The 24,665-nt window shown below is 41.9% G+C and overlaps 2 protein-coding genes across 5 annotated transcripts; both read left to right on the forward strand.

Annotated features, from left to right (window-relative positions):
* Positions 1–3,823: 3,823 nt before the first annotated feature.
* LOC105025581 (acyl-CoA dehydrogenase family member 11-like) lies at positions 3,824–12,763 on the forward strand. 3 transcript variants are annotated; one of them, XM_010896348.2, is made up of 15 exons: positions 3,824–3,896; positions 6,467–6,770; positions 6,878–7,101; positions 8,303–8,402; positions 8,491–8,608; positions 8,725–8,867; positions 8,996–9,145; positions 9,276–9,370; positions 9,449–9,548; positions 9,677–9,817; positions 9,973–10,065; positions 10,631–10,738; positions 10,916–11,084; positions 11,236–11,302; positions 11,707–12,763. In XM_010896348.2, exons 2-15 carry the CDS (start codon positions 6,498–6,500, stop codon positions 11,819–11,821), a joined length of 1,896 nt encoding a protein of 631 aa, XP_010894650.2. In that variant the 5' UTR covers positions 3,824–3,896; positions 6,467–6,497; the 3' UTR covers positions 11,822–12,763. The 3 variants fall into 3 exon arrangements, with proteins under 3 accessions (XP_010894650.2, XP_010894656.2, XP_019907764.2); XM_020052205.3 differs by lacking the exon at positions 3,824–3,896 and adding an exon at positions 4,047–4,146; XM_010896354.2 differs by lacking the exons at positions 10,916–11,084; positions 11,236–11,302 and having other exon boundaries at positions 11,707–11,790.
* Positions 12,764–14,533: 1,770 nt separating this feature from the next.
* On the forward strand, positions 14,534–24,277 carry slc8b1 (solute carrier family 8 member B1). Of its 2 annotated transcripts, none has more exons than XM_010896347.5 (15): positions 14,534–15,031; positions 15,783–15,935; positions 16,589–16,641; positions 17,583–17,640; positions 17,855–17,960; positions 18,049–18,216; positions 20,912–21,028; positions 21,136–21,198; positions 21,289–21,419; positions 21,721–21,862; positions 21,967–22,088; positions 22,168–22,321; positions 22,425–22,505; positions 22,607–22,671; positions 22,911–24,277. In XM_010896347.5, the coding sequence occupies exons 1-15, from the start codon at positions 14,885–14,887 to the stop codon at positions 23,097–23,099; spliced, it is 1,749 nt and encodes a 582-aa protein (XP_010894649.1). In that variant the 5' UTR covers positions 14,534–14,884; the 3' UTR covers positions 23,100–24,277. The 2 variants fall into 2 exon arrangements, with proteins under 2 accessions (XP_010894649.1, XP_010894648.1); XM_010896346.5 differs by having other exon boundaries at positions 14,536–15,076.
* The last annotated feature ends 388 nt before the right edge of the window (positions 24,278–24,665 follow it).

Raw genomic sequence — 24,665 nt, forward strand, 5'->3', positions numbered from 1 at the left:
CTTATTCACAATGCGAGAATATGTTTTACAGCCATGTGCACAAATCTCCAGAAGCTATGTCTAATATTAAATATCTTCCTACAATTAATGTTCATGCAGAACAAATGTGACTGGGCAAAAAATAACCTGGCAACAAGTCAAAATCAAATGTAAAAACATTTAGCAGGCTGGTAAGTGTCTTAATTCTTAACAGTGTGCAAATGGTATGTAGAAATTACTCACATATTTTATCTATTAGGCCTTTGATGGAAGGGATTCAGGGTGGGACAGCTACAGGCTCTGTTCCACCTGCAGAAACTGCCCTCTTCATACAAGGTACATTTTCCAGTACTGCACATCAAACACAATCAACCATTTATGGGCATATGTGGACTGTCTGACCTTGTTGTGTCTTGCAGTGTCCGGCGACACAGTCACTCTCCTGCCACCAGATGATGATCCAGTGAGTATTATTTATTAAAAGCATATGGCTTGGCACATCCTGTCAATACATTCTATTTAATATGGCGGGGGGGGGGGGCTTCTGCAGCTGATGATGAGGAGATTGTGTCACTGGACTCAAGAAGGCCTGAGGTATCATGTCAATCTTATGGAAATGCATATTTAGCCCATAATGGATGAGAAGTCAGTGATGTAGCACTCAGAAATGTATGTATGTAACAGGATCCAGACGCAGTACAGTCTGACAGTCAGCCTGGCAACATAGTAAGTATGGGCTAATGGAAATCTAAATGATGCACAATTCCTGCTCTGCTAATCAATGGGTGGTTTACAGAATTTACAAACTGACAAGTGACAGCACTAAAATAAAAAGCTTAAGAAGCATTGTGGTGTTCCCTGTGTGATGAATGTACACTACACTATGCAAAGTTATTGGTTCAGTGAGGTGAGACGAAAATGTAGGTTATGAAACCAAAGTAAGCTACTATAATATCGAATGAAACATTAGGCCTAATTAAGGAGTAACACAAACTATCCTTTATTAGAGAAGGACAAGACAATGAAATCACTTATCTGAAATAATTAATGTATTGGTCTCTGACCAGCCTGCCATTAATGTCATCTGGGAATATAGCGGCATTGTCCCACTCAATCTCCGGTGCCACTGCAGGACCCCTTTCCTTCCTCAGACAGGCAATATTATGTAGGACCGTGCAGGCTACAGTAATGTCACAGGCCCTGTCTGGGGTGACCCTCATGTGGTGGAAACACTGAAATAGTGACTTGAGAAGGCCAAATCCCATCTCAATTCGGGCCCTTGTTCTTGTATGGGCAAGATTGTATCCTTGCTGTGCTGCTGTCTGAGGGTCTGCAAGGGGAGTGAGAAGGTATGTCTCACAAGCATAACCCTTGTCTCCCAGCAGAACGCCAGAGAATTCACCTTAGAATACAAAATGTAATCATTACAACTACACATAAGTAAAACCTTTGACGCAATTGTGTTTATTAGTGAAATGAGTGTGGCCTACCTTGTGATAGTCGCTGGGAAATGGTATTGGACCTAAAAACTCGGGAGTCATGGACGGATCCAGGCCACTTTGCCTCCACATTGTTAATGATGCAGGCAGCATCACTGATCATCTGAAACAATGCAACGTTTCCTATTCAGTATACATGTCATGCACAGAATACATTTGGGCTAGTTGACAGTAACTAAATAATTTTTACCTGAACACTGATACTGTGGAAGGATTTTCTGTTGACACAATCTCCTTCGTGGGCCCCTGAGGGGCGTTTTATGCGGATCTGTGTGCAGTCCAGCGCACCAATGACATGTGTATCCTGTGTATCCTGTGACTGTTGTAATGTAACACATTTTTGTAATCTGTAATTCATGTTACCTGCAATCTTGTAGAAATCCTCTTTGATGAAGCACATTCTTCTGTGGCCAGGGAAGGTAATAAAGATGTGTGCCACGGACTTTAGTGCCAAACACACACTTCTGACACAACGGCAAATAGTGCCTTTATTTAGAATTTCGGCATCTCCCACGGCATATAAAACATGCCGCTTGCAAAGAAACGCAGTGCCACACAGACCATCTGTGGGATGGTGAGAGCATGGCTTCGCGCTGTGCGGTGCTGAATTTTGGGACCCAGCAGTCTGCACAAATAACGGATTCCATCTCCAGTAAATCGATACCTCTCATGCAGGTACTCGTCGGGAAAAGCTAAAGGGTCTGATCTGTCCCGAAAGCACGTCTCAATATCAGCGCTTCTTCATCCAAAACGTCATTCAGAAATGGGCATGCCATGGTGCAGGGAGAAAAACAGGTGAATGGGACTTTATATATTGCCCTCATCACTGACTTCATTGAAATCACCCTTTTAAATTCATCAAACATTTCAAACCATCTGAACTGCAATAGTTGGATTTAAATCAAACTCGTCACAGCAATAGTGACAAGTAATGCGTGTTAATAACAATAAAGCAGAACACATTCAGAAGACAACGGAACGACTGTTAAAGACGTTTATTTCGGATCAGAGCGGCAGCTGATTTAACACATAAGACTCCAGGATTAATCTTAGCCTGGCTGTTAGCCTGCTCTGGAGCAGGCTAGCTGCAAAGAATAAATCTCCATGGTTACTTGGCTGGGTTTAATTCAGCCTGCTTTTGTGCAACCAAGTCAAAGCTAAATTAATCCAGGATAACTTGGATATCCCGGCTTAATCCCTTATCCTGGTTTTGTGCAACAGGCCCCAGTTTTTTTTATATGCGCTAAACATTTTGATTTTATATGAGATATCTAGCTGTTTAACCCTTGTGCGCCCCTCAAATGTACTACCCTTTGGACACCTTCGTGGACAAAAATGTACTGACATAAAACTGACATAATATTTATACATTAATATTTTTTCCAGCTTTTTTTCCCATAAATCTCTTAAACAACTTGAAACCTGCTCAAAACAACCAAACATTCAATCATTTTCAGGATTTTAACCCTTTAAATGCCAGCTTGATTGTTTGAATTACCTATTTATTTATTACAATAAATCATTAAAATATTTTCCATATAATAAATAGTAGGGGCATGGGGCTTTGGTGGTGATTAGAGTCTTGGATATGTCAAAGATTTGCAACAATCTAAGACATATTCGGGGACAAAAATGTCCCATTGACTTCCATTAAAAACATTTTTTTTATCTCACTGCCATTAGAGTATAAAACCATGCATTCTGTAATGTAAGCATTTCATTTTGATTACATTTTGACTGTATTCCATCACACACACACGCGCGCGCGCACGCACACACACGTGCACACACACACACGTGCACACAAAAACTCTTCTAATTTTCCCATTGAAGGCCAGTGGAAGAAATTATTGTATTTTTATTTTTTTGAGCCATGTGACTACCAAGGTGCCCCAATAATTTTGGTGTGCACACCTGTGTGTATGTGTGCGCGCGCACATCTGTATGTGTGTGGGTGTGTGGGTGTGTGCATGCATGTGCGCGCGCGTGTGTGTGGGCGCTCGCAAGTGTGTGTGCGTTTGCGTGTGTGTGTGTGGTGGAATACAATATAAAATTTCAAATATCACTACTTTTCTTCAAAATGGAATGCTTACATTACAGAATGCATGGTTTTATACTCTAATAGTGAGATATATATATATTTTTTTAATGGAAGTCAATGGGACATTTTTGTCCACGAAGGTGTCAAGAAGGTGCAAAATTCATTAACAGTATGAAAGACATGAAAGAGTTAAAGACATTGTATTTCAAAAATTTAACAAAAAATAAGAGTTCTGTCAAAAAAGCATGGCCCTAGCTGCAACACATGTATGTATTTTCCGGACCTTTATTTTGAAGGCGAAGTAGGAGAACCTGTAAGGATCTGTAAAGACGGACGTGGGTTGGAGGTAGTAGAGGATTTACTTGGAACCAAGTGTAGTAAGTGGGGAAACCAGACATTTTTGTATGTTATGGTTGCTGCGCATGGATTATTTTAAACATTCAGAACTAGTCATTTTGACAAGCAGTGCCCGACTAAAGTAAACCGTACAGATAACTCCATTGTTAGTGGCGTGAACTTTGACACACTTTTGATCTCAAGCTATTTTGTTTGTTTTGTTTGCTGTTGGTAAAACTATTTTTGATTTCTGTTGGACTACCCATAAAATAAGAGGCGCTGAATTATTGGGTATGCACAATAATAAAGGTCGTTAATTTAATTCTACTGGCATACTTGAACCGTAAAAACAATCAACCTAAAAAATACTTCATGAAACGTGCAATCTGCAAAAGTCCCAAAATATTTCAATTGCCACAAACTTAATGGGAAAACCTTGCCAAAAAAAACAAAAACGTGAGGGTGCAGATCAGTTAGCAATAATGTTTTACCAAACCAAACATTTTCCTCTACAACCGTGTATGTATGTATGTATGTATGTATGTATGTAGGTAGTTAGTTAGGCACGAGGGGGTACACATGGCCAATATACGACTGGCTAATAGCTGTTCTTATACACGACTATACAGTGCCTGGACACAGCGCTTTGCTTTGGTATAATGTCAATACACTGCTCAAAAAAATTAGGGGAACACGTAATCATCACAGTATAACACCAAGTCAATGAAAGTTCAGGGATATCAATATGACCAGTTAGGAAGCATAGGCGATTGTGAATCAATGTCACCTATTTTGGTGCAAATGAAAGTGACAACAGGTGCACTGGAGAGGCAATAGCAAGACATCCCCCCAAAAAGGGAATGGTTTTGCAGGTGGTGGCCACAGACAATTGCTTGTACTTCCTGACTGATTCTTCTCTAGTTTTGCTAGTGTCCTTTTCACTGCTGGTAGCATGAGGCGGTACCTGCAGCCCATTTAGGTTGTACAGGCAGTCCAGCTCCTCCAGGATGGCACATCCATACGTGTTGTCGCCAGAAGGTTTACTGTGTCTCCCAGTTCAGTCTCAAGAGCATGGAGGTGATACCAGTCAAATTTGTGTATAACCGATCAGCCATAACATTATGACCACTGTGTAGGTCCCCCTTTTGCCGCCAAAACAGCCCTGACCCTTCGAGGCATGGACTCCACTAGACCTCTGAAGGTGTGCTGTAGTATCTGACATCAGGGGGCCTCCATGGATTGGACCTGTTTGTCCAGCACATCCCATAGATGCTGAATTGGATTGAGATCTGGGGAGTTTGGAGCCCAAGTCAACACCTGGAACTCGTTGTGTTCCTCAAACCATTCCTGGAGCTACATTATCCTGCTGAAAAGACCAATGCCATCAGGGAATACCGTTGCCATGAAAGGGTGTACATGGTCTGCAACAATGCTCAGGTAGGTGGTACGTGTCAAAGTAACTTTCACATGAATGGCAGGACCCAAGGTTTCCCAGCAGAACATTGCCCAAAGCATCACACTGCCTCTGCCGGCTTGCCTTCTTCCCATAGTGCATCCTGGTGCCATGTGTTCTCCAGGTAAGCAACGCACACGCACCTGGCCATCCACGTGATGTAAAAGAAAACGTGATTCATCAGACCAGGCCACCTTCTTCCATTGCTCCGTGGTCCAGTTCTGATGCTCACATGCCCATTGTAGGCACTTTCGGCAGTGGACAGGGGTCAGCATGGGCACCCTGACTGGTCTGTGGTTACGCAGCATATGCAACTAACTGCGATGCACTGAGCTCTGACATCTTTCTATCAGTACCAGCATTAACCTTTTTCAGCAGTTTGTGCTACAGTAGCTCGTCTGTTGGATCGGACCACACAGGCCAGCCTTCGATCCCGGCATGCATCAATGAGCCTTTGCCACCCATGACCCTGTCTCCGGTTCACCACTTTTCCTTCCTTGGACCACTTTTGATAGATAATGACAACAGCAGACTGGGAACACCCCACAAGAGCTGTAGTTTTGGAGGAGCTCTGACCCAGTCATCTTGCCATATCACAATTTGGCCCTTGTCAAAGTCGTTAAAATCCTTACACTTGTCCATTTTTCCTGCTTCTAACACATCAACTTTGAGGACAGAATGTTCACTATATCCCACCCACTGACAGGTGCTGTGATAACAAGATTATCAGTGTTATTCATGATGTTATGGCTGATCAGTGTATATCAATTACATTACAAATGTAACTACAAAGGTGGTTAAAATGCAATTAGTTAAAACACATAATATTGTTGCCTTCAAGCTGCTGCCCTTTTACTCGCGTTCAGGAACATGAGAAAGTAATTGATGGGGGAGATTCAGCAATTGATATGTAAGAAAAGTTACGTGAGGGGGAGGACGAGCAGCAACTAAGTAAAACATTTATAGAGAATAAGTACATGACTGTTAGACTTTTATCCGCACATACGCAGACGTTTCTGGCTCTTTAGCGAGAGAGAAACAAATATAGGAACATTCTCCAAAGGTCCAAGAAAAAAATAGTCTGCAGCGACATCCATAAATGTAACCAAAAATGCAGTGGTTGGTTGTTCAAGGAAATCTTTCACTTATCCAATTCAGGCTAGTGACGTGACTGTAAAGTTCCTGGACAATGGCTTCCAGCCTGTTACTGCACCGCCAGGTCACCAGACCCGGGTACTGGGTGCATACTGGCATGTATCGGCTGCTGTCGCACAGCAGTTCTGCAAAAGTTGTTAAGCGCGACATGGCTCCATTTCCTCAAGATGCCCCAACAGTAGAGGGTCCGGCAGAGTTTTCCCGGGCTGGGATAGGGGGGTTCTTCCAGCAGAAGCCAGTGCTAAAGAACCCCTTTCTGGGGGATGCTCTGTTACAGGGATACCTGCGGAGACATCTGCCCAGCGAGGTGTGTGTTTTTGTCCCATACTCAGGTTTTGGAATTTATTATGATGATGAAGATAATGCTTTATGTTAGGCACTGATGATGAGGATGGTACGTGTTTATGTTTTCAGGCAGTGTACTCAGATCTTCTGGTTTTTGGAGAGCGGTTGGTGTATGAGGTGGATGGTTGGGGTCGGGAGTGTGAGACCACACCCCCTAAGTTAGTGACATATGACCCCTGGGGTTGCCGTGTTGACCGCATTGTCACATCTCCCGCCTGGCAACGAATGAAGGACCTATCAGCGCAGGAGGGACTGGTTGCCATTGGATACGAGAGGACCTATGGGGAGTGGAGGTAGGAAAAACCTGACCCATACACACACTGAACTAGAAAGAGATCCATCTGACCCATACACACGCTGAACTAGAAAGAGATCCATCTGACCCATACACACGCTGAACTAGAAAGAGATCCATCTGACCCATACACACGCTGAACTAGAAAGAGATCCATCTGACCCATACACACGCTGAACTAGAAAGAGATCCATCTGACCCATACACACGCTGAACTAGAGAGAGACCCATCTGGCCCATACACACGCATACACACGCTGAACTAATGGGAGGCCCACCAGAAAATTTTTGTAATTTAGCAGTCGCTTTTAACCAGAGCAATTTAAAGGAGCAATTAGCGTTAACTGTCTTGCTTATTGACTGTTTCAGATTTTCTTTCACCTAGATTTTATTGAACAACTTTTCGTTTATGGGTCAAATTGTCCACTTGCTTTCTGCCACACCTGTGTGACACAACGAGAATAATGCGGCATGATCACTGTGGCTTGTGCCAGCATTCACACAGAAAACTGTGGAATTGTATCCCCCTAGTCTGTTCTCTAATTATTTTGTTGTGTTATGTACACTGAACAAAATTATAAACGCAACACTTTTGCCCCCATTTATCATGAGCTGAACTCAGAGAAAATCTTAGATCTTTCTGTACACAAAAGGCCTATTTTTCTCAAATATTTTTCACAAATCTGTCTAAATCTGTGTTAGTGAGCACTTCTCCTTTACTGAGATAATCCATCCACCTCACAGGTGTGGCATATCAGGATGCTGATTAGACAGCATGAATATTGCACAGGTTTTCTATGTTCCGTGCATTGTTACAAAGCCACTAGTCTAACACTTTAGTTCCTATTTGTTATTCTGGCTGCTTGAATCCCTTTCCTGTCCTCACCTCAAAAACTGCAGCTCACGTTACATAGTTGCCATCCTGCTTCTTATCTTGGTGGTAGAAACAAATCTGCAATGGGATTTAGTTGGCCGGGAAGTAAACAGTAAGTAATTATGTGACCCATACACACACTGAACATGGCAAAAGGCTGTTCATAGGCATAACTCAATGCTGAGTGCCTACATTTACCATACCTGTGTTATATTGAACATTTACCACACCCCCCCCCCCGTAATCTCATTGTTTAAGTATACCTGCCAAGATTTTCGCAAAGGATAAATAAAATACTGATCTATATAGTCTGTGTGTGTTTCAGTCGTGTGTACCAGATGTGTAAGCTGTACCTGTTCTCTCCCTCCTCTGGTCTCTACACCTGCCCTCTGGCTATGACTGATGGAGCTGCCAAGGTTATACAGGTGTGTATGTGTGCCTGTATGAACTGACTAATGGGGTTGATTATGACTGCTCATTTAAGAATTGTTATTCAAACGTGCGTGTGCGTAGGCTCTGGGTGTGTCCGGGCCAACACAAGAGGCCTTCAGTCGTCTGACCTCTCGTAACCCTGAAGACTTTTGGACGTCTGGACAGTGGATGACTGAACGCAAGGGAGGATCTGACGTGGGTCAGTGTCTCTGGATCATCTGTGGTTACACACACTGTAGTAGGTGATGGAGTTTACCACCCTACTACTGGTAATGATTTGTGCGTGTGTGTGTGTTTGTGCGTGTGTGTGTCTAGGCAGCGGTACAGAGACCGTAGCATTACCTCAGAGTGATGGGACATACAGGCTGTCAGGTTTCAAGTGGTTCACCTCGGCTACAGATGCAGACATGACTCTAACACTGGGCAGAGTTGCGGACAGAGATGGACGGACCACACCGGTACCCCCTCTCATACCTCACCCCTGCACCTCTTCCTGGCATTCTGACCCATAACCTCTAACCCTTCTTACTTCTACCTCCTGATCCGCTGAAATCCTTTCTCCCTCCGGTGTGTCCGTCTGTCTCAGGGCAGTAGAGGTCTGTCTCTGTTCTATGCTGCGGTGCGTGATGAGGACGGGATGGTTCAGGGCATTGAGGTCCAGAGACTGAAGGACAAACTGGGAACCAGGCAGATGCCTACCGCTGAGTTACTGCTGGACGGGCTGCCTGCTTACAGGGTCTGGTTCCTACGTACATACAGGCTAACCGATGCTGACTGCTTAAACCATGAATGTACTGCAGTGTCATGATCATTCGCGAAACTCCAAAAGCTCAGTTCCTTTTGCAATTCCCCCTTCTGTGTGTCAGCTGTCGGAGGAGGGGAGAGGAGTGGCGTGTATCGCCAACATGCTGACCCTGACGCGCATCCATAACAGTGTGTCTGCTGTGTCTGGTATGAGGAGGTATGATCTGTACTTACTGCTGCCCACTGCTCTGCTGACGCTCACCGTACTGCATTGATGGCGTGCGTGTGTTTTCAGGGTACTCCAGCTGGCTCGTGACTACGCCACACGTCGTTCAGCGTTCGGGAAGCCCCTGAAAGACCACCCCCTCCACATGCAGACCCTTACCAGGATGGAGGTCAACCGACCGTTTAGTTCTTGAAATCGTAGCTATAGAACCTTTTCATAAGCCTTAAACCTTCCCGTTTTCGACGGGTCTTCACACACACCTCTACCCTCTTCTACCCCCCCCCCCCCCCCCCGCAGGTGGAGACTCGAGGTGCATTCCTGCTGGTGATGGATGTCTGTCGCCTGATTGGTCGAGAGGAGACAGGCCACGCCTCCCAGCTGGATACTCATCTCCTTCGTCTCCTGACCCCTGTAGCCAAACTCTACACTGGCAAACAGGTATGAGCACACACACTGTCTTAACCACTAACAGGCAGCCCATTACAACAGAAAACAACAAATTGTCCGGATAACAGACAATGGCAAGTGGGGTGTGTATTTAATTTATTCATTGAAAGAATACAGTAAGGGTGTGTGTGTGCCACGTTTCTTAGGCGATTGCTGTGATTTCCGAGGGGCTGGAGAGCTTTGGGGGGCAGGGTTACATTGAGGACACAGGACTACCTGCAATGCTCAGAGATGCTCAGGTAGGTGGTCACAATGAAAATATGTCTGTGTGAAGGCGCACCAACCTTTGGGTTTGCAGTATTTGCAAGAAAACACTAATATTATACTTTTTATACAAAAAAAAACGTCAATGCATTGGTGTGGCTGTATCATGGTACATTTACATTGAAGTGATTCAGCAGACATTCTTATCCAGAGTGACTGACAGTAGTGAGGCATACGTTTTCGTACTGGCCCCCTGTGGGAAACTATCCCAAAATACACTTAAATGTGTTTTAAAAACTACAGCAAGAATTTAACGTTGCTGTCTAGCCATGATCTCACCTTGATAGAGCATTAAGACATTTCAAAAGAATAATGCAATTATTAATTCTCATTGATATAAAAAAATGTTTGTTGCAATTTCCTTCCACACTTGTAATGCATCAGCATTTAAATAAGTCCAAGGGGATGAATATATATGCAACTGTATGTTGCTGTTAATGGATCAAGTGGTTTGTTACTTGCACCCTTTGTGAGTCAACAACAACTGTTAAGTGGCAGTAGTTAATTGTAGTGCAATAACACCTATCAATCTCTCTCTAGGTATTGAGTATCTGGGAGGGGACAACTAATGTCCTGTCTCTGGATGTTCTGCGCTGCATCGCTCGGACTTCAGGCCTTGTACTGCAGTCCTACTTTACACACACTCAGGTCAGGTGACCTAAAGTGCTAAAGTCAGTCAGTCAGAGTTGTATTTTTTACTAGCTTGGCTTATTTGATTGTCTTAGACAGTTTTGTAATTTTTTTCCACAGCCTTTGTCTAGCATTAACCTCTACTGATATAACTGCTTCACAAATGTTGACTTACTCTGTGCCCCACCACCCCAGTCACTTATAGCGTCAGACTTCCTCCCATCCCTGTCTGTGGCTGTGAGATCAGTAGACAGCGCCCTCTGTGGTTTGAGAGAGTTCCTGCAGGAGGCAGTTCTTAAACCACCAGGCTACCTGGAGCTGGCAGCACGAGATCTGGCTTACAGTCTGGCTCGCATCTATATAGGTGCCCAGCAGACAGAAAATTACTAATCATATCTGAACATTGACATATAGTGAGAACCATTTATTGCCCATTACTGGCCGTGGGGATGTATTATAACTGCTGCTCTGTGTGTTGTGTGTGCGTTTGTGTGCGTGTGGTCTGCGTGCTTCAGGTGCTCTCCTAATTGACCACGCCTCATGGGAGGGAGCCTCTCAGTCCGATGCCTATGCTGCTCTCCGGTAAACACAGTCATCAGTCCCCACTGCTAACAACCCACTGGTCCACTAGTTGTACCAAGACCAGCTTCAGGCTTTGACCCACCCCAGACAAGAGCTGTCATTTTAAGTGGCCCTTGTCCTGACAGCGCAGAAAATATTTTTGTTTCAAAGTTAATAATTGAGTATCAGACCGACATAAGAGCCTCAACTGCTGATACACAACCATTTATTGAAATTGCACTTGGTATATTCTACTACTTAGTGTTATGTAGTCATGTATTGGACATGACTGATTTCCTTAAAACAGTCTCCTGTTAGGCCTACACAGCAGGCCAACCTTGAGCTTTAGGCTAATTATAACAAAAAACAAAGTTCTTACAGTAACTGTGTGTGTGTGTGTGTGCATTGCTGTGTCTGTGTTACAGTTGGTGTGAGCAGGAGCTGTGTCCTGTGCTCAGTAATGCAGCCACGGGATGCTACAACACGGAGACTTTGCCTCAGGATGCTGCGCTGGTCTACGAAGCGTCGGCCAGACAGTGAAAGGCTGTGGGGGGAAGGCAGTTTAGTCATTCTCAATGGGATGCACTTTATGTAGGAACGGGGGAAGTTGTTATGTATTTGATGGAGAATAACAAACATAATTGAGACTTACTGAAAAACAGCCGTACTCAGTGCTGTGGCTGTAAAGCTCTCCTAGTGAATCTCTGTTTATACTTGTTTTTACTTTATATTGCCCTTGCAGTAATTGGTTGAAGGAGTCATATTCAACATAATACAGCAGCTTGAGTGTTGTGTCAGTAGACGGGCAGGTAAACCATATTTGACTAAGCTAACAGATGACTCATGCTTCCATTATCACATATACAGAGTTGTTTGTTTGCGTAAGGCATCTTCAGCCTTGGAAAGAAAATGACAATCCCGAGTAAGACCCAGTTGTTACAGAACCACCGGTAGGATGACCTCACCTTGTATGATAACATTCAGAGAAAGTCCCTGTACATTTGAGCTTACAAACAAGACAGGCTTATTGAAGAGGTAAAAAAATTGGCTCCAAAGGTTACACTGGAGCATATCCATATTTGTTGATCATGTCCAGTCATTGAAGTCTATTGCTGTTATGTCTAAGCCTTTATTACAATTAAATACATAAGGAGCACAACACTCTTAAAATTACTTTTGACATCATGGCCTGATGCCCCACAGGACCTTGTGATTAGCCTATCAGAAGTACATGCTATTAATGACCTTGGATAAATTGAGTTGAGCAAAAGGCTAACAGTCTGTTTAGGATTACACAGTGCTGGGTCTAGCCTTTTGGTGGCCCTAAGCAAAATTTGCTTTTGTCGCTTATGCCTAGAACCAGCCCTGGGGTTACATCTAACATTACATTTTAGTAAATGCTAGCTTTAAAAGTAAGGACTGCCTGTTTCTTGAGTAAATATGTCTAATGCAGAATACTGTATTAAAATGTGTCTTTTTTAATTGGTGCATGGACTGAAATGTTCTTGTGCAGATGAAAGCCTACTTGCATGAAATTATTTTCTTGTCACAACTTAGAGGGTATATCTCAAAATAAATTGTATTCACACAAGTTAGAAATTCATGTATGCTAATGTTTTGGGACGATGTACACTAATGTTTTTTTCCTTGCTTAATGCTATAACATAGTCATTTCATAGCCTCTAGACACATATTACACACTTGCAGAATAACATGTGTACACCACATAGAAGAAACCTAAGTATTACATTGTGTTAATGTATACAGGGGTATGTATACAGTAAATCAGTGTTAAGTCATGTTAAAATGTACAATTTGGTCATGTTCATGTGGGTTCTTCAGGAGCAACTGAAGAAAATGAGAGTCCATTGCAGAAAAAGGACATGTGTGCCACATTCATGTACAATTGGAAAATCCTAGCTCCAACTTGAATCCTAGATCCAACCATGTATTAATCAGTTTTGGACTGCAACCTTAATATGGATAGTGAAGATAGTCTGAAAAGCTCATGGGTATCTTCAATGAAGACAGCAGACTTAACCCTACATGGTATGTCCCACAACAGGAGGTTATGGTATTCTGGAGAAATGGAAAGAGTCTGTGATGTGACTTCCACTTCTACAGCCAGCCTTAAACCCCCCAAAAGCAAGAAACAACTAATTTAAACACAGTGGCTAAGTCAAAATCCAGTAGGTTGGAAAACTAGGATCAAGCCTAGAGAGGAGCTTTTGGGAGACTGAAAACTTCACTGGAATCGTATTACTGCGCATTGGTTGTTAACAACATGTTGTCAATGGGCTTCCTTACAGATCACACAATGTCCTGGATAGGCAATATTTATTTAATTACTCCCCCTTTCTACATTCCCCAATTTTGTCATATAAAATGTTATCTACCCTGTCTTGTCACAACTCCCAACAGATTAGAATGTTGAAGATAACAGCAAACTCCTCATAGGCTTACTTGCCAAATCATTCTATTGTTTTCAATATGCTCTTCCAATCAGGAAGTTGCTCAGTTTGGGGCGCTCACTCACCTGACAACTTTAGGTAGCCTTACAGTAGCCCAAGTCACCTATGGTAGTCACTAGAGTGGGTTGTGACAAGGAAGTCCCTGCTATTGACGCCTAATGCCCCCTGGGAAAAATTTGCATTGCTTCCCAGTCACACTGCAACTAGTGTCACAGTTGGCTCAAACCTCAAACACTGCTAGCGGTTGTTAACTTGGTGCTACGAAAATCCGCATTATACCGCTGTGGTACTTGGGCGGCCAACTTTGTTTTTAAATTAAGATCACATAATTAGTTCAAGAATTGTTCTGACTTAAAATGAACAGAAGAATACAGTTCATGTCGGACTTTCACCCCGCACTTCCTATTTCCGGCGATAAATCTCATGTTGGAATAACTCTTGCCGGTAGATATGGTCTGACACATTCGATGACGTGGCACGCAACCATTGGTAGTTGTTACATCGCCCTGCTTTAGCTGTCTATAATCAGCTATAATCTCAGTAAAAAAACATAAATAAAATGGGTTAGAAACTATTCACGTAATGCTATTTGTCAGGAATGGTCTATCTACCAAAAACACATCTGATCTATTCGCTCCTCCCAAATAGTTTTAAAACGTTTAACATGCACACCTGTGCGTGCCCGTGCACGCGTTCAAAACAACTAGGAAATGGGAAATTCGCGGAGTCCATATCCCAGCGGTTCCCAGGAGTCTTGAAAGCAACACACACATACATGAACTAGTGGGATGGGTTTAAATTTGGATGTCACGTCTTTCAATAACATTGATAATGTAGGCTTCTCGGGGACAGGCCTCGAGAAAGTTTTTGTACATAATATTCACGGACTTTCCGAAAACATCAAATAGACAGCTGTATAAGCGTTGATCGAGCTTTGTATACATTATGCCGATCAGAGTGATTTTAACCTGTCACAACAGATTATGAAAAAACGAGTTACTTTATTTTACTCGGACACTTTTAATTCTCCGGTATTTCATTCTCAAGTCGTATCCGAACCTGCGAACCCACATCCCGCCAGTCTCATTTAGCAAGGGATCGGAATGGACGTACTTCCTGAACGGAGTAAATTATGAAATATCGGGTAGTTTTTATCTCCGTGTTGTTTCTTTTGTGGTGTCCCTGCCGCCATGTATTGGTCTCGGGTGAATATGTCACTAGGGTAGTTTCTTCTAACCGATCTGCCGACGGTGCTGACCTGGGCTCGTCTGTGGATATGGTGGGTACGCAATTCACAATGTTCCATAAGGAAAACACTGACGGGGTGAGTCCGATAACTAATTCGATTTCAAACATAAGTCTTAATCTTTGTAACGAGAAGTGCTTCGTGAAATGTGTATTATTTTCCCGTGACAAACTTTTCATGTTTGGTTGTGTTGCGCAATATCTGCAGACATGGGTATACTTCATGGGTATGTTGAGTTTTATTTAATGATTAAAGGAGAGGTTCGAAACCTGAATCCGTTGGGAGATGTTGTGATGAGACTGGGCCATAGATTCAATTGGATATGCCAAATTTGGAATAGAGAAATTGTGCAAAGAAAATGAGGGTTATGCTTTAAAAACAACACATTTTTCCACATAATCGCATTTGGAAGGATGTGTCTGCACTCAGTTTTTGATGGGCCACTGTCCTATATATCCATATTTGAAAGCTTTTTTGTTGTGAAACAGTATAATTGAAAGCCATAATAGATAATTGGGTTCTGAAATATGATTTGTCTTGGACTGTTTGGGAGCACTAACTTGCTTTAATCACTTCACGTGCATTAGTCAGTGGTAAATGATTACCCCGCAAAATGTGACCACACAATTTCTCTATAATGAAAGTAACAACATAAAAAAACATTGGGGATCAACTGCAAGCACACAGACTATGAATCAGGCTAAATGTAAAAATGAGTGAACTTACCCTAATGTGTGTGTGTGTTTGTGTGGTGCTTATGCGTGCATGTGTGTGTGTCTTTCAGTGTGATGTAGTGATGAACTTGAGTGCTAGTCAACGCTGTACGTTTGTGAAGAACACCCCAGACTGCAGAATGGAAGATGGCTTCATCAACTACCTCCAACTGGCCTTCTGTTTACTGCCACCCAATCTCACACCCCTCACCATCACATTCTGTGTGAGTGTGCACATCTCAGAACATTATTTAATGCATTATTACATTATTCTTGGGTAGAAGGTGGTCTAGCGATTAGAACATCTAACAAGTAACCTAAGGTTTGCTAGATCCAATTCCTGAGCAAACAAGGTAAAAAAAGCATCTGTAATTCTGTTGCTGAGCAAGGCTGTGAACCATAATTGCTCCAAGATTGTTGTTGGAAGTAATGGCTTCTCAGTCAATACATAAAAATAAGGGTTGAAAAAACAACTCTTTTTATGTGCGCTATCCAAAATAACTTAAGATGGAATTGACACGAGGAAGCAACCATAACTCTAGCTATCCACTTCCCTTTCTTCTGAAAAAAGAACTTCCTTTTAAAATCTTAGTTTAATTTAAGCTTTATGACTTAAAATGCTGAGTCATGACATCAGGTTTAATTAAGGATTACTCTGCTGGCTGTTAAACCAGTTGGGTTACTTCTTACCTAAAAGGCACATACTCCATTTATTTAACAGGCCTAGTAGTACAGACTACATTAGGTTTTTGTTCTGTAATTTCTGTCAAAAAAAGAGATGGAACAAAAGTGATATCATTTATTTATGTGAAAAACATTGATGTTTTAGCCATATCAGAACTAATCTTTCATCCATTTACCCCTACTCTCTCTACAGATTATCTGGTTATTTTTCTTGTTCATAGGTCTGGGAGTGACTGCATCAAAGTTGTAAGTTTTTCTCACGTTCTCTTTGCAATATCTTTACATAAATGGGTAAAGTTAGTAGATTTTATTAAATGGGTTTTGTTTCCTCTCTCTGTAGACTGTGCTTAAGAGAGGTGTTTGTGGTTCCTCTGATTGTAGTGTTAGAACAGTGTTATCATGGTTCTGGTCACATGGCTGTCTTCATCACCGGAGATATAGCTGTGTTATGGTTCAGGATTCAGTGAGTGACTGTTTTTGTCTCCAAGGAAGATAAGAGTGGCTGTATTTCCGTTTACTCTGTAACTGCAGACTTTAGCCCACATTTATGATTTGTGATCCGGTCATGTGACCTATCACATGTATCACAGACAAAACAAATGCCTTCTAGACCCAAGGTTACATACTGTGTGAACTTTAAAAGCAGAAGCAGACATGCAATGCTCTTGGACTTTGTGTTTGTGTGGAGGTATTTCAGCTATTGATTGACTCAAGGTATCTCACTTTTGGGGAGATTTGACATTCTCTTGGGCCACTTTATGTTTTATTAGAAGCTACAAAATAAACTATTACAAAAAAATAGAATGGATTAATAATTACTAATAAGAAAGCAAAGATAGAATACAAACATAAAACATAACAAAAACACACATATATCCTGACACGCTTCCCTTACTTGAGTAATAAGCTGGCACATAGAACCACATACAAGGCACTTGAATGGGAAGGTATATGTGGGTAATGTAGAATGTAATTATGGTACCAAAATGTGTAAATAAGAGAGGAAGTGTAGACCGACGTTTTCATATGGTAATTTGTCGCTCAGAATATCTAAACTTCTAGTGCTTTCTGGCTACATCTGGGCCTCATTTAACAAGTCAACAGCAAATAGCATGAAATTATGAATGTGACAGTCTCCTGAGCATGTTCTTCCAGTATTTATGGTTTATTTTTTCTTCTCCCTCCAGCTTCTGTCCCAACCTCTCTGCCATCTCCTCCACCCTTCGGCTCACACACAACGTGGCTGTATCCTTCTACAGGCTTTTTTCTCTCATACCCAATGTATTCATTTAGACCCTCTTATTCAGATGGACTCAGAGTTAGTGAATTCATCTTAAGATAGCTAGGCGGGACAGCCACACAGCCTAATAATATGAATGCCATTTTACTAAAGTAGCTCCCAACACTGTCTCACACACAGAGGTTGGCATCACAAGTGTTTCCCCTAACTTTATGCCAGGGCGTGACGTTTCTGGCCCTTGGTAATGGAGCCCCAGATGTCTTCAGTGCCACTGTGGCCTTTTCCCGTCCACATACCGCTGGCCTGGCTATAGGAGCACTCTTTGGTATGTATACACACACACGCACATACAGACTGCCTTGCACTGTTCAGTAAACACTTACAGAGTAATCCCTCCCTCATTCCCTCCATAGGAGCAGGTATCTTTGTAACCACTGTGGTTGCAGGGGCAGTGTCGTTAGTCAAGCCCTTCACTGTTGCGTCCCGCCCCTTCCTGCGTGATGTCGTCTTCTTTATGGCTGCGGTCTTCTGGACCTTCGTCATCCTCTACAAAGGAACTATCTCACTGGGAGAGACACTAGGTACACACACAGACGCACCCACACACACCCACACACATCCACACACAGAAATTGGTATCCCACTTGTGAGGACCAACAATTGATTACCATTAACAAATAATTATTTTCCCTAACCTTTACTATAACCTTAACCCTAACCATGACCCCTAAACATCACCTTAACTCTTAAACATGTGACCTAACTTCAACCCTATTTCTAAGCCTAGAACTGTAACCCATAAGCTTAAAACAGCCTTTTTAGTTTTTTGTTACTAAGGTCAGATTTTCCTGCGCTTGCTAGCATTGTGAGGACCTTTGACAGATGAGAATTCTCTAGATAGGGACATGTCATGTCTGCTGTCTGGCAACATATGGCTCCCAGTAAGAATGCATTGGAAATCAAGGATACTGATGAAATCAGAACCTCAGTGTGGCCACTGCAAAGATATTTAAAACAAATCCAAGATAACTCAGGAGCTACTGTTTTGAATGGGAGGTACACCTGAGTGTAAAGAACCCAGGGAAATAAATTAGCCAATCGCAAACTGGGCAATACGGGCCTTGTGTGTTTCTCTTAGGAAATATCTTCTCTGTAAACTCCACTGATGTGTACAAACTATGTTCAACATGCACCTTTTCTACAAAAACATACCAAGTGTAAAATCAAGGAAACACATTCCACTCTTTCTGTTACAATTTTTACATTTTGGAACAGAGCTGTACTGAGCTCGGATGTTTAATCAAAGAGATAACGGCCGAATTTTGGCCAAGCTCCATCTCACTCCATAGGCTTCCATTGCCAAGCCACTGTTCATCTTCTACCCTTGGCAAGTGAAAATGATGCCCTATACAGATTTATCTATCCAGGATATGGCTAAGAGATGTTCTTAAGTATGATACATTGCGGACTGCCTGGACACAGCGCTTTGCTGTGGTGTATTGGCCTAATATCACAATTCTCCAAGATGCCTTATTGCTATTATAAACCAGTTACAAACGTAATTAGAACAGTGAAGAAATGCAATGTCATACCTGTTATGTACAGTATCAGATACTATGGCTATAAGCCAATCAGCATTCAGGTTTCGAACCACCCGATTTTATATATTATATAGATATATTGTATCATTAATTATTTTTACCCCAGGCAACCTGTTCACTTTCCTCCCCTCCCAATTTTGTATAGTCCACTTCACGCTAATGACTCCCACCAGGTCTAGGAGAGTGAAAGATTGCAAAGCTGTTCAGCTTCTTATAACGTTGCTTTCTCAAACAGGAAGTACCATGCACCTTGGTCGAGAACGCATTAACAAGCTAATCTTGTGGTCAGTCTACATAATCATAAAAGGCACCATAGATTGGTCAAGAAACAACGGTTTACATGAAATACCAAAGAGCATTAGTATCAGTGATTTACATTTGCATATGTTTGAAGAGGAAGGGAAATTTGGCCCATCCACCTGCTGGTCATTTGGATAGAGAGGAATGAGCTCTTGGTTTCCAATTCCCATCTCATAATTCCTGGTGAATTAACGCTGTGAAACACTGCCATTTCCACTATTACTACTGATATGGACATTTCAGCTTCCTTGCTGCTATTTTCTAATTGGTCCTTGTGTGTGTGCTACTCTTATTGACTGTGGTATCTATTGGTCCGTGACAAAGCCAAAGGCCGCTGCCACTAAGGAATTGATTTCATCAGTATCTGTGTTTTCTGATGCTTTCTCAGTGGACAGCAGTGATGACGTGACCCTATCCAGAAAGTTCTAATCCGCTTTAACAGACAAACAGTCTGTGACTTTTGATTAAGTGCATAATCTATTTGTCAGCGGCATGCCTCTTCACTAATTTCTTGAAGAAAACATTTTGACCCATGTTATCAAAGTCTGATGCATACAGTATGTTGATATTGATTAAGTGCACTGAAAAAACAACTAAATAAAAGAGAAAAAAGATAGCAATCTACTTGCAGTAAGTGTTCCCCTTTGTGGGATTGATAACTTTTGATGTTTGATTAGATGAATGTAAAGTAACTCACTAGTCACTAAATATAACCATCAAGGAGACATTTCTTGCTCAATCACAAAGGGTTTCTTTTCTTCTATTGAGATTTAAATACAATGAAATGCATTGGTATTCCCCACCCTTCAACAATCCCATTTGGTTGTTTTACAAAGTGTAATTGAAATGAACTGCAACTTCTTTGTCAAGAGTTTCCACAATAGATTATGTAATGTCAAAGAAAAATTAGAATGAGAAACATGAGAATGTTGCGAAGGACAAATATTTTCCTACTTCTTATTTCAATAAAAATTTAGTACTAACAGTTGGATTAAATAGATAAATATTCAACCCCTCTTGAGTTAAATATGTGTTAAATAAGTTGTAAAATAAAAAAACAAATCTACTTTGATTAAAATATCTAGTTAGCAGTTATTGAGTTGTGCTTATTTATTTAGTTTAGTAAAAAAAAAAAAATGTAATACTTATGCAAGCCATTGTGTGCATTGGTTTCTATTGTAACAATCCAGTATATGTTGGTGTTTTCAATGGGTGAGTGCTGTTTTGAGGATGCAAAAGTGACAATTTATGCTTTAACATCGGCACGTATCATTGCAAAGAAACTGATATTTGACAAATTTTATATTTGGCTTCTAAAATTTGGAGAATTCATGGTTGGGTGTATTAAGAAAAGTGTTTGTGTTTCTCTCTGTAGGGTATCTGGGGCTGTATGTAGTGTATGTGTTAACAGTCATTGTGAGTGCCTACATCTACAGTCATCAAAATCACTCGGCCATCAGAACATCTGCCCAGAGCTCAACATATGTACCAGGTGATGCGCACACAGACGGACACACACACACACACACACACACACACACACACACACACACATATTGTGTCACCTAATGAGTGTGTCTGACTTGTATATTTCTGCAGAGATCCAGTCGTCTGACGATGAGGCTCCTCTTTTATCGAATGGCAGTATCCAGCAGGACTATGGTAACCACTGTGTACATTCCACTACGTTACTTGGCTGGGGTGTGCTTCAAGAACCAGTTCAGTCAAGTCTGTGTGTATGTGTCTGTATAGACAGTGAATACAGTCCCCTGCTACCTTACTGTGAGTCGACCAGTACGATCCTGATGAATTCTCTGAACCCAGTGGACAGCAGAACCTGGAGGAGGAAGACCTGGGGCTGGAGAACTGCCAAAATACTTAAGGTGTGTGTACATGAATGGACTATGTTTTAAAAGGTCCTGTTCCATTGCTTCTGCAAATGGGACAGGTTGAGGTGACTAGAACTGGTGACATCAAAGGGTCTGACTGTAAGAGGATGTAGGACAGGAGCATCAGCAGATTTGACTGTCAGAGGAAGTAGGACAGGCGCATCAGCGGGTTTGACTGTCAGAGGAAGTAGGACAGGCGCATCAGCGGGTTTGACTGTCAGAGGATGTAGGACAGGAGCATCAGCGGGTTTGACTGTCGGAGGACGCTGAGTTGCATTCCTCAACTTTCCACCAGATGCCACTGGAGGTGCTGCTGCTACTGACTGTTCCTGTGGTGGATCCTGACAAAGAGGACAGGAACTGGAGAAGACCTTTGAACTGCCTTCAACTGGTCACCGCACCGCTGGTGTGTGTGCTCACCTTCCAGTCTGGAGAGTGTAAGTCAGAAGGCTTGAGGTCAAAGAACCTTTATGTTTATTGAGTAGTGACTCTGTCTGAAGAACAACTGTACTACTTTCTCTCTCTCTGACACTCTCTTTAGATGGTTTGTATTTGATCTCGGGTCTGTTTCCTGTCTGGGCATTGACTTTGCTGTTTGGCCTCTTCCTTTCCGCCATAGTCTTCCTCACCACCACCAATGACCAACCTCCACCGTACCACTCAGTAAGACACACACATTTTGTTCTCTCAGTAGCTGTTGTTATTTCTTCTAGGTGGTATGTAATGTGCGTTCTCTCTGTAGCTGTTCTCTTTGCTGGGCTTTCTGGTAAGTGCGATATGGATCAGTGCTGCGGCCTCGGAGGTGGTCAGTCTTCTACACATGCTCGGTGTGGTCCTTACTCTGTCCAACAATTTACTGGGTCTCACACTGCTGGCCTGGGGAAATAGCATTGGAGGTGAGAAACAAATGCGCAGGTTAGCCCTGCACTCCCCTACTAATCATACAACAGACTGCTTGCTTGTTGTAGTGTTTAATCCGTTTTTTATTTTTATTTACAGATTGTTTTTCTGACATCACCATTGCGCGCCAGGGATACCCACGGATGGCGATATCTGCCTGCTTTGGGGGAATCATCTTCAGTATCCTTGTGTGTGGTGTGGGTGTGTATTTTGCCTCTGAATGTGTGTACCTATGCTAAATGTAAGTGTCATGTTTGTGCCTTTGACCATAATCCTCTCAGACATGCTGATTGGAGTGGGCATTGGCTGCCTTCTGCAGATGTTTAACAGTGAGCCAGTGTTGATGGTAAGTCTGGTCTAACCTTCAGTTCCAATAGCCTGTTATGATCTTTGTCATCAACATTTGGTAGCATGAGGAAAACTATTTAAATTCTGAGAATAGCAGTGGTTCCAGTGTTAAATCAGTGATACGTCAGTTTCCATGTAATTGAACCAGCATGCAACATTTTATTAGCATATTAAAATGTGGTAATGTACATTAGTTTCATTGTTTTCCTCGTTCCTTTCTACCTTCCACTCCACCAGTTGGAACCAGAAGGTTTGTTGACCTGGGTGTTAGCGGGTTCTCTGGGGCTCTCTCTGGTCCTCTCCTTCATCTTAGTTCCTCTGCGAAGTTTTCACCTGGACCGGGCCTATGGAATCTTCCTCCTGTTCTTCTATGCAGTCTTTCTCCTAGTTGCGCTACTCACTGAGTTTGGCTTTATCCACACCTGAAGAATGTAACAGACAATTGAGCCCAGCCTGGTGGAACTGCCTGCCTGTATTGACAAGACAGTCTGACATCAGAGACTTTCCTCCTCATGGGAGATGGAGCTACAGCCAATCATATGAGGCCTTAACTGAGTTGGACCCTGTCATACTGTGGCTTTACAAATGTCTGTTTGCACTGACTGTATTTTTATATTTAGATCATAATTAGTATTTTTATATTTAGCTCAACATCATTTAGTATTTTGTAGTTGTATTGTTATTTTACGTGTGTGTAAAATGTATGGGATTTTAGTAGGTATTATGTATGTGTAGATTGTAAAGTATTTTTTTGTCTATTCTTTCCCCATAATAAGTTGGATCCCAGGAAGACTTGCTGACAATGCTGCTTCTGTTTTTGGGGATCCTAATAAAATCAAAAGATTAGCTGTTACATGAGCAACAGCTATTCTTCTTGGGGTCCAAACAGAACATTTATATAAATATACAGAAATGACTGCAGGGTCAGTAATACACCATTTAACAAGTAACCCCTAAAGCTACAGGAACCACAAAATGCTGCTAAAGCACTTTCTGAGAAGCATCTGCTTTAAATTAATGTGAATGTGGTGTCTCCACACTGCTGTCTGTAATGGTTGATGTGAGTCAATTGTAAAAGGTGCTTTATGAAACAAATGATCAGTGATTTTGGTTGTATCACTGGATGTTTGATCTGATTTGTTCATGAAACTGCAAGGGATAAGTTTAATATCATTTGAAAATGGCCCAGAACCAGCCACATACAGATCTTTACTACTACAAATATATGATTGATACAAATCTAATAATTTACTACTGCAAAGCTATGAATGACAGAGATCTAGTAATTCTCTACTGCAGATGTATGATAGATATAGATCTAGTACTTTACTGGCCTTGATATTTGCAGGTCTTGTTGCATTGAGTGCCTTGATAAAAGATGTTCTTGTTAGAACTGTCTTAGATATGTGTGTGTATATGTTAAAATACATGAGATCAGGGTAAAAGCACTTATGTCTAGGTTGATTTGTGTATTATCTGTCTTTACGTTTTAAATAAAAACATCAAAAATCCTTAATGTATAATTCACACAGATAAAGTTAAAGGCATTCAGTATAGGTATGACAGACGGCAGTTTTCAAACTGATTAAACATCTGACCTGAAAGCATTTTTGTATTCTTTTTAAATAATTCGCTTTTTGAAAGTAAAATGCCAGCATTTAGAACAACAGTGGTCTGAAGCAGCTGGTAGGAAAGAGTATGATTTAGGTCAAGGGTTCCCAAAGCCCTCCCCAAGGACCAGCAGCCATTCCATGTTTCTGAACTGTTCCAGAGCCAGCACACCTGATTCAACTTAGGAACACTCCCTTGATTAGGTGAAACAGATGAGCTAGTTCAAGGCTACAAAATAACTTGAAACATCTGACTGAGGAGAGTTTTTAGAACTGCTGATTTTGACACCTATCCTTTAAAAATATATATATTTTATAGATAAAAAGATTCTCAGAGCAACTGCTATTATGAAATAATAGATTCCATCTTTTTTTGGCATAA

The sequence above is a fragment of the Esox lucius genome, chromosome 13 (assembly GCF_011004845.1).
Source record: "Esox lucius isolate fEsoLuc1 chromosome 13, fEsoLuc1.pri, whole genome shotgun sequence".
NCBI classification, from domain to species: Eukaryota; Metazoa; Chordata; class Actinopteri; order Esociformes; family Esocidae; genus Esox; species Esox lucius.